General features: G+C 56.7%; 1 protein-coding gene across 6 annotated transcripts in view; it reads left to right on the top strand.

The window, feature by feature from the left end:
- Window positions 1-13,000, top strand: part of NOL4L (nucleolar protein 4 like) — a 130,689-nt gene extending 117,689 nt beyond the window's left edge. For all 6 annotated transcript variants that reach the window (XM_045084062.1, XM_004746647.3, XM_045084063.1 and 3 more), the window contains 6 exons: window positions 657-934; window positions 2,854-3,039; window positions 3,117-3,308; window positions 3,553-3,675; window positions 4,010-4,211; window positions 8,360-13,000. In XM_045084062.1, the coding sequence (XP_044939997.1) occupies window positions 657-934; window positions 2,854-3,039; window positions 3,117-3,308; window positions 3,553-3,675; window positions 4,010-4,211; window positions 8,360-8,580 (1,202 nt within the window). In that variant the 3' untranslated portion in view covers window positions 8,581-13,000. The remainder of the gene's footprint in view (window positions 1-656; window positions 935-2,853; window positions 3,040-3,116; window positions 3,309-3,552; window positions 3,676-4,009; window positions 4,212-8,359) is intronic.
- The last annotated feature ends 3,457 nt before the right edge of the window (window positions 13,001-16,457 follow it).

The following is a 16,457-nucleotide window of genomic DNA, read 5'->3' as shown; positions in this document are numbered from 1 at the left end:
CAGACCCCAGACACTGCAGCCCTGGCTGGGGCTGTCCAAGGCCACATGGCCTGGCACCAGAGGCGGCTGTGGGGGACAGGCTGTGTGTGGGTAGGCTGGCAGGACTACTGGGCCTGCTTGCAGCATGGAGTGGGTAACTGAGGGGTGGGGCGCACAGTGGGGCATTAACCCTTTCTCCTTAGCAAGCCTGCTTGGGGGAGAGGGTGTGAAGGGGCGAGGCAGTGGTGAGTTAAAGGAAGCGGTGGTGCTGGTCCGGCCCCAAGCGACCTCTGGGGAGTCCAAGGACCTCTGGCAAGCAGCAGGCTGGTCGGACTTGAGGCTGCAGCCACTCATGGCTAGGCCCTGGAAGCTGGGCCTCCCTGGAGCCTGGGTGTAGTGGCGTGGGGGTGGAGTGTGGGAGACCAGCATGGCCTGCACCCCCCATGGCTGCTCCTGCCCTGACGACCTGGGCAGGGGGATCCTGCATCAGGTGGGGGCAGAGCTAGCTGCTCGGAGCCCCTAAAGGGGACCGCTGTGCTCACCTCCTACCCAGAGATGCTGGTGTAGACAAGATGGGGCCAGTATTCCCTGTGGCTGCTGTGGCCATGACACCCCTGGGGGCTTTAGGGGACAGTAGGTGCTGCGCTGGAGCCTTATACCCAGGCCTCTCGTTCCAGATGACTCCTCCTCTGAGAGTGGCAGTGGCAATGGTTCCTCCACCCTGAACCCATCCACCTCGAGCAGCACGCAGGGCGACCCTGCCTTCCCAGAGATGAATGGCAACGGCGCTGTGGCCCCCATGGACTTCACCGCCACCTCCGAAGATCAACCCATCAATCTGTGCGACAAGCTCCCTCCAGGCACGGCGCTCGGCACACCCTCCTACCCCTCCGATGGCTGCGGCACCGATGGACTGCGGAGCCGTGTCAAGTATGGGGTGAAGACCACCCCTGAGGTGTGTGGGGCTGTGGGCCCCCCCAGAACCATGAGCCTCCTCCTTCCCGTGCAGGGCAGAGTGGTGGAGGCTGACATGAAATCATCTGTGTCCAGAGCTGTGATGCCGAGGCTGCTATGCCCTGTGTTCTGTGGAGGCTCTGGAATGAGATCACACAGGGTGTGACCTTCTTTAAGCATGTGTCACCAGCTGTGAAGAAGCCTTAGTGGAGGTGGTGGGTGATGTGTGGCCTGTCCCCTCTATCCCAGAACAAAGTCGGCTGCAAATTCGGCAGCATGGGGCTGTACTGAGCACGGAGGCCCTGCCTTTCGTGGCTACTTTGCATGTTTTTCCCCGTTTTGCAGATGGTGCAGAGAAAGAACAAGGCCTCTGAAGCCCCAGGGATGTGACTGTTTGAAATTAGGTAGATCAGGCTGATGGGTACACATGGGGGAAGGGCGGCCAATGCCGGTGCTCCCCCCCACCAAGCACTCCCCCCTGCCTTCAGGCCCTCCCCCACACTTCTGCAAGCTGCCTCTGGGCCACTAAGGTTTCCTGCAGTGGTACGCTGAAGCACTGGGCACAGGTACTCTCTCAGCAGTTTTCTCCTGCCAGGGCTGCAGGGCCAGAGGTGACTTTGGGAGCCCTGCACCCCTGTACCCAGCCATGTACCCCTACACAGTTTCCTCCCCTTCCCTGGGCCGCCTGCTGCTGCAGAGAGCATGAGGTGGGGGCCAGGCCTTGCCTCTGATGGCCTGTTTCACGGGAGAATTCTTTACAGATGAGTGCGTGTTCAGTTGTCACTGTGTGTCTGAGCTCAGGCCACGGAGCAGGCGCAGACCAGGCCGCTCCCTGCACTGAGCAGAGGGCTGCAGAGGGGGAGTCCGCTGCCATGACCTCAGGCCACATGTGGGCCACGGAAATAAGAAGGGGCATCGGTGCCACCCGCAGCTTGTGTCTTGTGGTTCTGTCTCCTCTGGCCCCAGCAGAGGCTTGGCTAGGGAATGGCTTGGGAATGTGACTTGCCCAAGGCCCGGGAGGTCTTCTGACCTTCCACGGCAAGTCTGGCATGATCCAGCAGGAGGCTGGAGGACCTGGGTGTCTCTGTGTACAGATCAAGAGCTGAGCACCAGGCCTGGGGCCCTGGGAGGGCTGACCCCTTGTGGACAGTCACAGGAAGCCCGATGGTGGCAGCTACTGTGGGTCTGGGCGCCTGTCCATGTCCATCTTCATTTGTTTGCTCTACAGCAAGAGCGGTGTTCCCCAGAAGAGGCTTATTCTGGGAGGAGTTCCCGTGGTGGGAAAAGACAGCAGGGTTTCTCTGCTGGTGGGCCAAGCCTGGTTCCCACTCCCCCTTCCTCCACACACCCTCTGTGTGGGGCCTCACAGGGCTCCCTGGGGGGCGGCAACAGACAGGAGAACCCCAGCCTGGGAGCTTCGGGAATGTACTCTGCCTAATGGACCTGTCGCCTTGGCTGGTTCCTTCTCCCAGCCCATCTGCTCCTCCTCCCTGACAGCATGCTTGCCGCCTGCGTGACAGCTCGGTTGCCAGCTCAGGGTTGCCGCCCCTTGGGATCAGGGAGGAAAACCCTAAAGCCAGAACCATTCTTGGCAGAACCAGAAGAGGCTGGCTGGTGGTGGGACCCCTTCCTGTGTCTGCCTGTTCCCTGCATGATGTGGTGGGTCCTGGTGTGGGCACAGCTGCCCAGGACAGCGCTGACACCCCTGCTTGGCGCCTCCGGGGCCCCGGGCCTCTGCTGGCACTGCTGTGGGCAGGCAGTCCTGCCTCTGGCCACGCAGGGAGGGGAGGCGACACAGGCCCTCGAAACTGTGGCTTGTGCGGCAGCCAGGTGTGCTCACCATCCCAGTCCCTTAAGCTCACCATGGTGGTCAGACGGAAAGCGGGCCCAGTCTGACCCTCTGGCCCTTGCCTCTCTCAGTCGCCCCCTTACAGCTCTGGGAGCTATGATTCTATTAAGACTGAGGTCAGTGGCTGCCCTGAGGACCTGACAGTCGGCCGGGCCCCCACAGCAGATGACGACGATGACGACCATGATGACCACGAGGACAATGACAAGATGAATGACTCTGAGGGCATGGACCCTGAGCGCCTCAAGGCCTTCAATGTGAGCACCGGTGAGGGATGGGCAGGGTGGGGACCACAGCCACGGCCAGCCCTTCCCACAGCCCATGTCTCCCACAGATGTTCGTGCGGCTCTTTGTGGATGAGAACTTGGACCGCATGGTGCCCATCTCCAAGCAGCCCAAGGAGAAGATCCAGGCCATCATCGAGTCCTGTAGCCGGCAGTTTCCCGAGTTCCAGGAGCGGGCCCGCAAGCGCATCCGCACGTACCTCAAGTCCTGCCGGCGCATGAAGAAGAACGGCATGGAAATGGTGAGCCCCTCCTCCCTTCCTGCGGGCCTCCAGCCAAGCCCCAGGGCCCCTGGGTGGCCCCTGGGCCAGACAACTGCCCTCCATCCAGCGATCCCGGACACACACAGGGAGCTGGGGCCCAGAACAGCTACTCCGCTACAGAGATTACGGGCCCAGAGCCCACAGCCCAGCCCTGTGTCAGCACTCGTTAGGGCAAGGGTCTAGGTCAGCCCTGACTCAGGATCTTTCCCTGTTCTGCCTGCAGACTAGACCCACACCTCCCCACCTGACCTCGGCCATGGCAGAAAACATCCTGGCAGCTGCCTGTGAGAGCGAGACGAGAAAAGCAGCCAAAAGGATGCGCCTGGAGATCTACCAGTCCTCCCAGGTACCTGCTCTCCAGCAGGGTGAGGGCGCGGCCGGCAGTCATGCTGCAGACCCCCAGCCAGGCCAGCCGAGTGCGGGGGAGTGGGGAGGGACGGCGGGCGATCCTCAGAGCCAGACGGACAGACAGAACGGTGGTGGGGTGAATGCGCCCGGCACACAGGCCCTGCAGGCCTCGGAAGTGTGGCCTCCAGGTGTTTTTAGCTGGGTGGGAACAGATCAACTCTGGCCCCCAGACACATGAGCAGAGTTCTACAGGGCATGGCGCAGGGTCCCAGCGACAAGGGTCAGGACCTGCCACCCCTCTGATTCGTTCACGCTTTCTGCCCCCTCTGCAGGACGAGCCCATCGCCCTGGACAAGCAGCACTCCCGGGACTCCGCAGCCATCACCCACTCCACCTACTCACTGCCAGCCTCCTCCTACTCCCAGGATCCCGTGTACGTCAACGGCGGCCTCAACTACAGTTACCGCGGGTACGGGGCCTTGGGCAGCAACCTGCAGCCCCCTGCCTCCCTCCAAACAGGAAATCACAGTAACGGTGAGTGTTGGGGACCCAGGCTGTCTGGGTACACAGCACAGCCTCAGGGAAGGGGGCCAGGCAGGCAGGGAAGCGGAGGCCAGATGGGAAGGTGAGGAAAACTTCAAGCGGTTAAAACACAAAGCCTGCCCGTCCTTTCTTGTTTCCGAGGCAGCTAGCTCCAGTGCTGGAGTGGATGCCCTGCCGGGCCTCTCCCTGCCTCAGCTCCTCGAGGGCCACCATGAGCCCCGAGTTGCAGCCAAAGCCCTGCTCTACCTGAGCTGCATCCTCTCCACACCCTTGCTTTACCCACGATGACCAAGGCTTAGTGAGGTGGTCACTGGGAATTGGTGGCAGAGCCAGCGTCTAGCCCAGGTACAGCCCAGTTCCGCTGTGGCCTGGCGGGGGGCGGGGGCGGGGGGGGTGGGGAAGAGGGCGCACCCGAGTGGCTCTGGGCAGGTCACTGCCTTCTCCAGGCCTGAGCTCATGCCCCTGCACTGTGGAGCCCCCTCTAGGTCCCCTGGGGCCTCAGTGAACCATCCGTTCTCCCTACTCCACCCCCTGAAGCTGGTGATACCCTGGATGCTCCCCATGGTACTTCCCAGGTGCCACTGATGCAGATGGGACACAGACCTCCCTGTGGTATCAGGTGCTGCCCTGAGTGGGAACTAGAGTGGGCCCCTCTGGAGTTTGGGGTGGGTGGGGATGAACTCAGGGCCTCTTGGGCTGAGCTGGATTCTGTTGCGTGTATGATGGGAGCCGCTGATAGGTTTTAAGCAAAGGAGGCTGTGAACTGCACTCTGCCTGCCCCCGTGATGAGATTGGAATCGGAAGGACAGGAAGCAGAAGTTATATGCATGGAGAGTCATTCAAAGACGAAGGGGGGTGAGGAGGAGAGCTGAGGGTGACCTCAGGTTGCCTGAGTAGGTTGGAAGAAGGTGCTGCTCACAGGCCAGGAAACATTGGTTTGAGGTCTTAGCTGAACGTGCCTGAGAGTTCCTCTTAAGCCCTTGTCACTGGCTGCAGGAGACCCCTCACTATTCCTGGGCATCAAGGGAGAGGCTGGCCCCCTACCCATGGCAGAAAGCCCAAAGCCCCCTCTGCTCACCTTGCCCCCTACCACCAGGAAGTGTGTGCAGGTCCCTGGAAGACTCCTGCCTGGGTTTAACTTCTCATCCCTTCCTAATGCCTCTTAACCTAAAATAAGAGGCTGCCTGGCCTTAATCCCCGAAGCTGAAGCCAGAGCGACCAGCCGCAGCAAGAACAGGGACAGCTGTCCCAGAAGGGCTGCTTTTCTTCCAGGAACAAGAGCCATCTGACAGCCCTGCCGAAAGGGGACCCTGTTATGAGTATCCGAAGACAGGCCCCAGAGCAGGGAGGATAGGGCCCCTGGACCGACATGGCGAGCCTGAGGCTTCACACTTCCCAGGCCACAAGCGATGGGGACCACAGCCCCCCGCCCCGCCCGGTGCCCCACAGCACGGCCTGTCTCAGGGCTGCAGCCGCCAGGGAAGGTTGTGGGCCTGCTGCCCTCTGGGCCCTATTCACACCTGCCAGAGAGGCTCCAACAGCGCCCGGCTCTCCCTTTTTAGGGAGGCAGCTGGCTCTGCTCTGTGCTTCCCAGGGCTTCTGCTGCCTTGTGTAAGCACCCTGCTTCCTTAGATGTGGGCAGGGAAGTCACTAAGGCAGGCATCTGCTCATTCACCTGGGGCAGCCCCTGTCCTGGGAGCACTGGCTCACAGACCAGCAGCTGGAGGAAGACCGCCGGTGGCTGTCCCAGTCCTGCGGCCATCAGCCCCATCAGCCATCCTTCAGTCACACTGCCGCTTTTACAGGGCCGCCCTGCTAGTGGCCCAGAGCACCTTACTGTGCTCATCGGTGGCGGTCAGTGGGAGATCCATCTGAGCTTCCACAGAATCTGTTTGGCCTGCCTTTCCTGGGGATGCTGGGCAACTTGCGCCCCCTCCCACTCCTCCAGCAACCACCCCTGAATGTCAGCACCCAAGCCTGCAGGATGGCGGCTCCAGAGCAGATGAGCTGCGGGAGATAGGGAGTCTCCTGCCCAGGCCCGAGCTACCATCCAAGAGAGACAGAAGGACAGCTTTGAGCACAGGGCGGAAGAGGACAAGGCTTGGGGATCAGGGAAAGAGGAACCCCAGTATTGGTTCACACCATCTACGGCAGGTGGCTTCAGCCCTCCTCTGGTGTCTGGAGGAGCCACCCCGGGGCCAGCCCTGCAGCATCCAAGAGTTGGCAGAGGCACCCCTGCTCCCAGCCTGTCCCTGTGGCCCTTTGGCCACCCAAAGAGGAATTTACCGCCTGCTTGGCTGCTGTTTCCAGCCAAATCACAGCCCTGTTCCTTCCACTTGCATTTCATTTTAACAGACTTAGCTGCTCCCTTGACTCTCAATTCCAAGGACATCCCTTACTTAGCAAGCCGTTTCCAAGGCTTCCTCCTTGATGTCCATGTGCTCTGGCCAGAGAGGAAACAGCCGCGGTGATGGATGGGCCCATCGCAGACTCCAGACTTCCCCACGAGGGGCTGCATCAGCTCTTTTCAGCGACAGTTTTTTCCACGGTCTCTCCCAGCGTGAGGCTTCCAGCCTAGCGGCCTCCAGTGACCAGAGCTCATCCATCTCTCTCTGTAGTGGCATAGAGGGCCCCTGTAGTGCCCCTGTAGATGCAAGAGTGAGTAGTGGCACTGGCCGCCTGAACCCAAGGGGTCGTGGGGAGACGGCTAGGGAGCATGGGCAGCCGTGGGCAGACGGTCTCCCCGAGGATGCTCCAGCTCCCACACCCCCAGACATGCTCTTCTTTGGCTGTGTCCTGGCTCAACACCTCAAAAGAATGTGTTTCAAATTCTAGGAGCCTCCTGGGCGCCCATTCAGAAAGCCCTAAAACCTGTCTGGAAGCCCGTTCCCTGTGGGCCTGGCAGCTCCCAGCCGTGCTGAGTTTCACAGGCCTGGCTCAGTCCCCAGCAGCCTCCTCGAGTTCCAAGACTCGGGGATGTCGAACAGGTGCCTGCAGCGTGCCAGAGCAGGCCTTGAGTTCAGGGTCCCAATCCAAAGCCTGCCATGCAGCTATGGAGCAGCCTGGGAGGGGCAAAGGGAGACAACCTGGTGGTCCCCTGCCACACACACTCCTAGGATGTTTCAGAAGACTTTGGGCTCCTTTGCTGCTGCCATCATTCAGAGGCCAGAGGGGACTTCTCCAGATAGCACCCCTGGGTCCTGTCCTGACCACCCCCGCCCTCACACACCTGCCCCACCGCATCAGCCTTCCCCTCACTCGGCCATGGAAGACCCCCTCAGAGGAGGGTGGGGGAGATTTCAGGGTGCCATGGTTCATCAGAAACAGGCTTAGCATCCACGGCCCCTTCCCCCAACCTGGCACTCCCAGTCACTCCCCCTCAGAATGTAGTCACTCTCCGGCTGGCCTAGCCCTAACCTCTCCCCAGCCAAGCAAGGCACCTGGCATTTCTTCTCCCCTCCCTTTTCTGAGCACACACACTGCTATTTCTTTTCCCAGTCTTCTGTGGTTCCACTCTGGCCTCTAGAGCTTTCCACTCACTCATGCCTCTTGGGGTGAGGTGCCTGCTTACCTGCAGGTGTCCTGAATACCCTCTCCCTGGAAAGCCACCCCGTCAGGGGACCAACAGCACACAGCCATCTGCACGGCACAGGCCACCACCAAGGGCCCTTCTCACGGGGTCGGGCCCACACTTCCCTCAGCTGCCGCCAGCTCCCACGGGAAGCTCTGCTTTACCCCAGGGAGGGGAGTCTGGGGAGCACCGTCCACCTGCGGTCCTCAGAAAGCTCCACAGTTGTAAGCAGAGGTATGAGTGGGGCCAGGGAGCTAGAGTCAGAGCCCCTGGCCACGGGCCACCCTGCTCATGTGACCCAGGGCAAACCTCCCACCACCAGGCCTCCCCAACTTCCACCTATCGACCATAAGGTCTCCTTCCCCGCCGGACTGCCCTGAGGGTTCGCAGAGAACCCCACGTCTCATCTGCTGGTACCAGGCCCCATTCTAGGCACTAGGGTTCAGCTGCTGAGGCCAGAGCACCTGAGCCACAGCAGGCCCCCAAGACGACACACAGAGGGACATCCCCTCCCGGATGCCATGTGAGTGTTCAGCTCCCCTCCTCACCTACGCTCTCCTCTCCACAGGGCCCACCGACCTCAGCATGAAAGGCGGGGCCACCACGGCCTCCAGCACACCCACGCCCACGCCCTCCAGCAACAGCACCAGCAGGACCATGCCCGCTGCCCAGCTCAGCCCCACAGAGATCAGCGCCGTGCGGCAGCTCATCGCCGGCTACCGAGAGTCTGCCGCCTTCCTGCTGCGCTCCGCGGACGAACTGGAAAACCTCATTTTACAGCAGAACTGACCCCGCGGCACGTGGAGTGCACTACCCTGGGGAAGGAGGCTGTCCCGGCCCGGCTTCTTGCCTCACCACTTGGTATATTTTGTTTTTTTGAAAGAGGTGGGATCCAAAAGAGCTGTTTCTAGCCACACACCAAGCACCTGCGACTTTGGGCACAAGGACACTTTTTTTTGGAATCTCACCACACGGGTGCTCTGACCTGCTTGGAAGAGGCCAATGGGGCAGCTTTGGAAGGGCTGGGGCTCCCCTGACAAGGCGCTGGGGACGCAGCTCTATTTAGAATCATCTTCGTGGACCCTGATGTTAGAATCCCACCCCCAGATAATTACCTTTCAAGTCTTAGGTGAGCAGAATTGCATATTTATTGAGAAAAACAAAGTGGACCCTTTCTTCCTCTCCCCTTAGTAATTTATTTTTCTGAAAATGGATTCTTTTGTGTTTGTACAGATTGCCAGTCTATGTCTGTCTGATCAGAAGGATGTATCCCTGTGCCCTAACATTCCGTATCACTACACTGGCATGGGCTGGGGGCCAGCAGGGCGGGGTGCGGGGAGGCAGGCGCCGAGCGGGCTGTCCTCCCGCGTGCCCAGCACCGCCAAGCCGGAGGACCTCACCCACACCCAATGCGAAGCAAAGACAAAAATGGCTCCCGTACCCCCATTCCACAGATGCCCCAGTCACATGGTCTCCTGTATTCTACCTCACACTCCAGCGTGGGCTTTTTCCAGGATGTGCCCTGAGCCCGTTCTGAATGGCTATCTATCTCCCGACTCCCCCACACAAGGTGTCTGCCTGGGAGGTAAGTCCAAAGGGGTGGCCAGGACCTGGAGCCCAGAGAGGGCTGCGACCCTCACAAGCAGCAACTTGCAGCCCCTTGGCCCCAACCCTCCTGGCTGCTCGGCAGGACAGAGTGCTGGGGGAGAGCAGCTGCTCCGCAGGGCCCTTGCTCTCACCTGCCCCCAGGGAGCCAGGTCTGAACACTTCTCCACACAGACCCAGGGCCCTCAGACACCTGCCAGAAAGGGCCTGTTTCTTCAGGGTGGGCCCCCAGCTGTCATGCAGCCACCGAATAGGAAAAGCAGCTGTAAGCTCCTGGTCGGACTGCAACTCCTGTCCTCTGCCCCCAGAGCTGGAGTAAAGGGAACATCGATAGAAGTAGAGAAGCCACTTGGGTTCTCCGAGGACCTGCCCTTCTGCAGGGGCCAGTCCTGGAAGAAACCCACAATCCCTGGAGTGTGAAAAAGGGCAGAAAGAAAAGGCTGGCCTGGTTTCCTTCCTCCCCAGTAGGCACTTCCTCTTGCTCAGTGCAATACCTACCAGTGCTGCTAAAACCAGGGACTCACCCGGACCTCAGAAGGCCCCCGGGGCCTCTCCATGCAACACTCCGTAGCCATGGCAGCAGCTCTCTGCTGCCCGCCCCTGCCCAGAGCCAGCAGAAGCCCTCTGTTGCCTTTCCTCCCTCAGAGCAAAGAGGCCCCAGGGGAGCCAGGGCTGCGTGGACCCTAGGACGGCCACAGCCACTAGACCCCAGAGCAGGTACCCCTTCCCAAACCAGCTTCCTGCAGCTACCTGCTCCCCAGCACTATGGCAGACCACCCTCAGGAGGGCCAGGGAGGGGCTCCTGCATGGATGCCCCACCCCGCCTCAGACCCATGCCTGAGCTGTGGGCCTTGGAGTCACTGAAAGGTAGGGTGCCCCTCCCCGTGCTTGCTTCCAGCCCCCAGTAGTTGGGGGCGGTCTTTCTCAAGTGGCCTCCAACGCCCCACCCAGCCACACCACCTCTGCCTTCCATCTGACCAATCTCCAGGCCTCTCTGGTCAGGACCAGGACACCCGAGTCTCCCCCCTTAGCACAGCACAAGCTCCAGTGCCCAAGGCCTGTCCCCCACCCCAACCATCCACACATTCAGCCCCACCTGCTCAGTGCTACTCCCGGACGTCTCAATTTATGTAAATATTTGTGTGTGTGAACAATACTACAAAGTAATCAGTAGGTCTTTTGCAAAATGTTACCCCAGGCAATTTGTGAGAATCTTAATGTTAAAAACTGGCAGAGACAATCGCCACCTTAGAATTCTTGATACCAACTGCTTAACTTGTCATTCCCCCTCCCAGAAACAGGCTCCCTAGCCAGGCTAGGATGCAGTGCTTTCCTCACAGACTGGAGTGAGAAGGGCTGGGAGGGGCTGCTGCCACCACCCCACAGGAGGGATTAGATCGCAAGATCATCCTAAATGTTGGTGTGAGAGTCCCGCTTTCCTGAGCAGGCCACCTCAGCCTGCGCAGGCGCACTGGTGTGAGAGGAAGGCCTTGCGGGCCGGGGCTCCCCACGGCCCCTCTGGGACAGTGGATTCTGCCACAGTGCCCTTGCCACCTCTGTGGGCTCCTTCCCCGTGACGGCAGAATCAGGAGCAAGTCACTGTGTGCAAACAGTACTCTGTTAGTTCTTTCAGTCAGGGAACTTGTTCTGTTTTGCTTCAGTTTTCAAAGATGCAGTTTCGACCCCTCCCCGCTGCTCCTGACTTGGAGAGCACCGAAGAGCTGGGTCTGCAGGACCTAGCTCACTGCTGTCCCACCCCCATCCCAGTCCTCACCCTCACCCCAGGGACTGCCTTCTCCCAAAGGGAGCTTCCAACGCCCTGCCCCACAGCCATTTGAAATTCTCACAGAGGGCCTCAGGGCACAAATTCTCCATTGGGGATCCTAAGCTAAAAGGTAACTCAAGAGTAGAAGACACCAATTCAGTCTTTGCAGGGGGCTAAATCCAGCAGAAGGGTAGAATCAGGAGAAATGGGAATTTGGTCTTCATGGTAGACATCTATAGACCAGTAATGGTGTGACCCATCTGAAATTCATTTTACCGTCACCTCCAGTACAGTCTGTACCCCAGGACCGTGTTGGGCGGGAGGGGGACAGGAGGGGGCTAGCAGGGTTTTCAAGGATTTCAAACAGGTGGAACCCGGCCATCCCTATTCCTAAGGGCCACTTACGACTCCAGGGGTGGTTACAGGATTAACTACCAGTTCATTTTCAAAATGCTGCTTTGAACTCAGAGGGTTGATACTTTTAATTTGTAATTTTTTGTAAAACTTTTTACAAGATAGTAAAGTATTTCACCAGAATACCAGTTTCAATCCGTCCATGGTCTGATTTTTATATAATTTAGTGGTGCTTTAGAAACTTTGTTTTTGTTGTTTCTGAGCTAAACAGCTCAATCCTTTTTCGCCTGTATCTACCTAAGACCAATGTGAACCTTTGTATTTTTGCTCCTAATTTTGGACTCAGTGAAAGTGTACTGTTTACATGTACAGACGCCCCAGTCCCTGTGTGTTCTGCAAGACTCGCTCTTGAGGAGGAAGGTGCACCTCACTAAGCTCATCTGCTTAGCAAAGCCACAAAACAAAAACCTCTCTTTTTACCTGTGTTTCCACCTAAAAACAAAAACGAAAACCCTACACCACACAGAACTCAAGATTTGCTGAAAAATACTTTTTCTAAGCTCAGAAAAATCTCCGTGCGGCAGATGGCCCATATGCCTTTGTGGTGTGGTCCGTTAGGAGCAGGGGGCAGCGCCGAGATGTCCCAGCAGCTGCGGGGGGCGGGGGGACCTGTGTGGACTCCAGGAGCATGCAAGCAGGACTTCACGGCAGAGCTGTGGGGTAGTGGAGGTCTCCCAGCAGTTTGGCTGGGGTGTGGGGGTGGGGGTAGGGAGGTGGTTCGAGGTGACTCGTGGGGACCTTCAGGGTCAAGCCACCTAGGATTTAGGGATAACCCAAGAGGCTGTCAATCCTCCAGTATAAATTAGACATGTTTGGGGAGAGTGTGAGTTTCTTATTGGAGATGAGGTTTTAGGACTTCCCCGTGCAGATGGTACAAGCATTCCTTCAGGGTTCCCCCCTGGAGGCAGCTTGCTCTGGAAGCCTGACCTCTGAGGAGGGGCAGGGGGCTCCAGACGGTAAGCATATGGCACTTAAGACAAACCGCGGATGGCACCAACTTTTAAAGGTGACTCTTTATTACTTAATCAAAGGCTACACCTCTAAATTATATTTTTACAGATACGCACCTATGCAACTTAACGTGGCTCTTCTAAGCAGGTGATGACTTCCTCCTCGATGCTCTATAAAAATTGTGTTCTATATAGTGAGTTTTTTCCAGTAAATGTGGCTTAATATTTTAATTCTTAGAATGTGTCTTCTCTATGTGATGCAACTAAATTCTGTTTGTTTGTGGAATGACTAGCACAGGCCAAGTCCCTCTCCCTCACTTAACAAAAGACCAATGAGCTGTTAATCGAGCTGTTATCTCCATGGTATTACTTGCTAAATGCACTGATTTCATAAGTATGTGGAATCCTTTTTCTTTTGAATCTGTATATCATATATAAGACTGAATCTACTTAATAAACACTGAATAACAAACCAGATGCTTCATTCCCACCGTGTCCTCTCAACAGCCCCGCCAGCCAGCTCTCTTCCTTGCACACCTGTGGAGGGCGGCACCGACCTGCCCTTCTGCTAGTAAGGAGACCACCTTTCCCAGCCGGCGCGCTAGCCCACCATGGAAGGCCCTCGGTAAACTTTCCTCAAATGAGTAAGCCTGTCATTTCTTTTCACACCTAGCCCATTGGAAAGAGAAGGAAACGAAACTTTACTAACTCTTGCCGGGTGGCAGGCGCAGGTGGCCCATTCCCGGGGATGCCCACCAGTACCCCTGCAGACATGCGCCCCCCCTGCTCCTCCGGCCCCACTGAAACCAGGCTCATGCGCACCGGCCCCTCAGTGCTGGCTTGGAAGACTGAGGGCTGTTAACCTGCAACACTTGATGTTCCGTTTGTCCCAAAACTCCTGAGCCCTCCTTAAGGGAAAAGGGCTGTTTACTTGTACACAGACTTTTTTTTATCCTGCATATATCATTTAGGCTACACCTTGAGGATAACTTCCAGGAATATGGCTGGGGGCAAACCTGTCATTGAGTTTGAAAAAACAATTCTGCAAGTTACAAGCATAAAGGTTAGTTTTAAAATTGTGTGTTCAAATACACAGACATACATTACATTGCAGTTTTTACGATGTTTGTTTTTTGTAGTGGCAGAATCTTTCAAACTCTATACAATACCCTAATATATGAAATAGATAAAAAGAGAGGGGCGGTGGCTTGAAGCCACCACAGCCAGGGAACACAGTGTGGGGCCAAGGTTCTTAAGATGAGCAGGAACCTTAAAGCCAAAAACAGCAGCTATGTGCCTCTCTTCAAACAATGTAGGGACCAAGGGCAGCAATGCCTCAGTGATTTCATGAAACGACTGTCCTAACCCAAACTATCCCCGCTGAGAATCACCAAGGGACCATGAAAACCCCAGGACCTGGGCCAGCGTATCAGATGCCCAGCCCCACTGCCCGCAGAGCTCACCGGCGCCAGGAAAGCACTTACCTCCAGATGAAGGACTGGCAGCTCCACCGGACAGGACAGGATGGGATGGGACAGAAGCTCCAGGATCGAAGATGAGGAGGAGACATTCCTCAAGGACGGAGAAGCGTTGCTTGATCCCTGGCTTCTTTACATGGGGCCCCAGGACCACCGCTGTCAGCAGTGGACAGGACATCATCAAACAGGAATGCCCCCACAGGAATGGTGAACTAAAATTTATTCGGTGACAAAAAACAGGCAAACCTCCCTGTACTCAGGGAGGGGAAGGGGAGAACATGCACCTAAGTGCAATTTTAAAGTAATGATGAAGAGTATTATTATGCTAAGCGAAATAAATCCAAGAAAGACAATTATCACATTCATGTGGAATTTAAGAAACAAAATGGAGGAGCATAGGGAAAGAGGGAAAAATAAAATTAGATGAAATCAGACAAATTTTGAGAAACACTGAACTCAACAAACAAGGCTGCTGGAGGGGAAGGGGTAGGGGCATGGGTAGCTGGGCGAGGGCATTAAGGACGGCACGTGATGGAAAGAGCACTGGTGTTACATGAGACTGATGAATCACTGAAATTTACCTCTGAAACTAATATTCATTAACTGAACTTAAATTTAAAAAAAATAAAATGATCATGCACTAGGGAAGCCCAGTTTACCAGAAACCTAAGAATCCTTTGCAAAGTCCTCACTCCCCTCCTGGATCTATTGTATAAACCCAGATTTTATGAAGTTTATTACCAGTCAGGGGGCTCTTAAATGCGGGGTCCCAGCTGCCTCAGGAGCCGATGAGCCTTCTGAAATAGTTTGCCCAACTTCATGTGGATGTGCCTTCCTGGGGGAGAAGGTCTGGAGTACCCATCGGGCTCTCCAAGGAGTCTGTGTTCCCAGAAAGGTTAAGGGCCACTGCACAGACAGCTGTCTCTTTTTCACTGTTACTTTCCTTGTAGGGCTTTCATCTACATCTTTTGGTAGTTAGTACAGGCTTTCAAATTGATGCACCAAGACAAGAGGAAGCATGGGGCACTGTCAACATTTGGTTTCAAGTCCTCGTCTCCAAGGTCACAAACTCACTTTCCCCATCAGTTTAGTCGGTGCCCACACAGAAGCACAACACAGCCTGTGCCACCTCCTCTTGGGAGGCAAGCAGGCAAAGGCTCTGGTCCCCCAAGGCCCCAATCATCATCGGCTACTCTATTAAGCTCACACACACCCAACCCACACATCCCTCTCAAGCAGGATCTGACTTAAGAGCAGGATGGACGTAATAGTCACGATGCTCACCAGGCCAGTAGAATAATATCCTTTCCCTATTCTGAACATTATTAGGGTTTCCTCATCCTTCAGATCATGAGTTAAAACAGTCTCCCCTGCAAGGAACTCAATCTCTAAACTTAGAGGACCGCATATTCAACAACCAAAGCGTGAGGTCAAAAGCCAGATGTCCGTTGAGAGGCCGCATCACCCCTCAGTGCATGAGGCCCACCCCTCCACAGCCGTCCTCTGGGCCAAGGGACAGGCAGGGGTCAGGAGCCATGCAGACTTCTACTCCAAGTTTGGGCAGCTACTGACCAGGTGCAAGCGAACAGTCTGGGCTACTTTCTACGTGCAAGGTGCTAACGATGAAGCAGGAATTACTGTCCCCATTCAGAGAGGCTGCCCCACCTGGGGCCACAGAGCTGGTGGGAAGCAAGGCCTGCATGCAACCGCCCTGTATTCTGCTGCCTCCTTGACAAGTAACCAGCCCCGGATCCGAACATAAAGCTCCCAAGGACCAGCAAATGGGCCGCGCCACAACGGCAACAGTACACACACAGCACCACCACCAGCAGCAAACAGCTCCCCAGAAGCTCAGGCACCAGAGAGAGTCTACTTTCACCAGTTCACAGGCCACAAGCTAACAGGAATGTATTTGCATTCACCAATACTTCCAGTGTGTTTTTTCAACGTGTTATTTCTATGCTAAGGTAGTTTCTGCTAAGCCCAGAATCGTGCACATAAGTACTCCAGTAAGTCTGGGACTGCAGCCTGTCACCCTCAGGCCCCCTCCACAGGTAACCTCCGATGCCAGCAGCCCCCTCCCAGCTGCCTGCTGTGCAGGGAGACAAGGCACTTATACTGACAGGTTTTTCCTGTTGGAACAGGTCACCACCCCCAGCGATCACCAGCCATCAGGAATCTCTTGGGGACTGCAGCTGGGATGAGTGCCCTCACCACTCTCGTGAGATTTCTGCTCCCGGTCCATGCCGCCACACCCAGCATCTAAAGACCACAGAAAGTGGCAAGTTGGGCCTTCAGCACTAACCTCACAATACAGCATCCAGGCCGAGAACACGGGCTCAGGAAGCAAGGTGAAGCAAGCTAGCTTCTGTGCTCCTGGCCTTCCTTCCCAGCCCAGTGGGGCGGCCACGCAAGATGATGGGAGACCACAAGCGCTGGCTGTACAGGTTTATT

This window comes from Mustela putorius, unplaced genomic scaffold, assembly GCF_011764305.1.
Source record: "Mustela putorius furo isolate JIRA1106 unplaced genomic scaffold, ASM1176430v1.1 tig00000743_pilon_pilon_pilon, whole genome shotgun sequence".
NCBI classification, from domain to species: domain Eukaryota; kingdom Metazoa; phylum Chordata; class Mammalia; order Carnivora; family Mustelidae; genus Mustela; species Mustela putorius.
The sequence above is the reverse complement of the archived record's forward strand: the minus strand, read 5'-3'. Positions and strand labels throughout refer to the sequence as shown.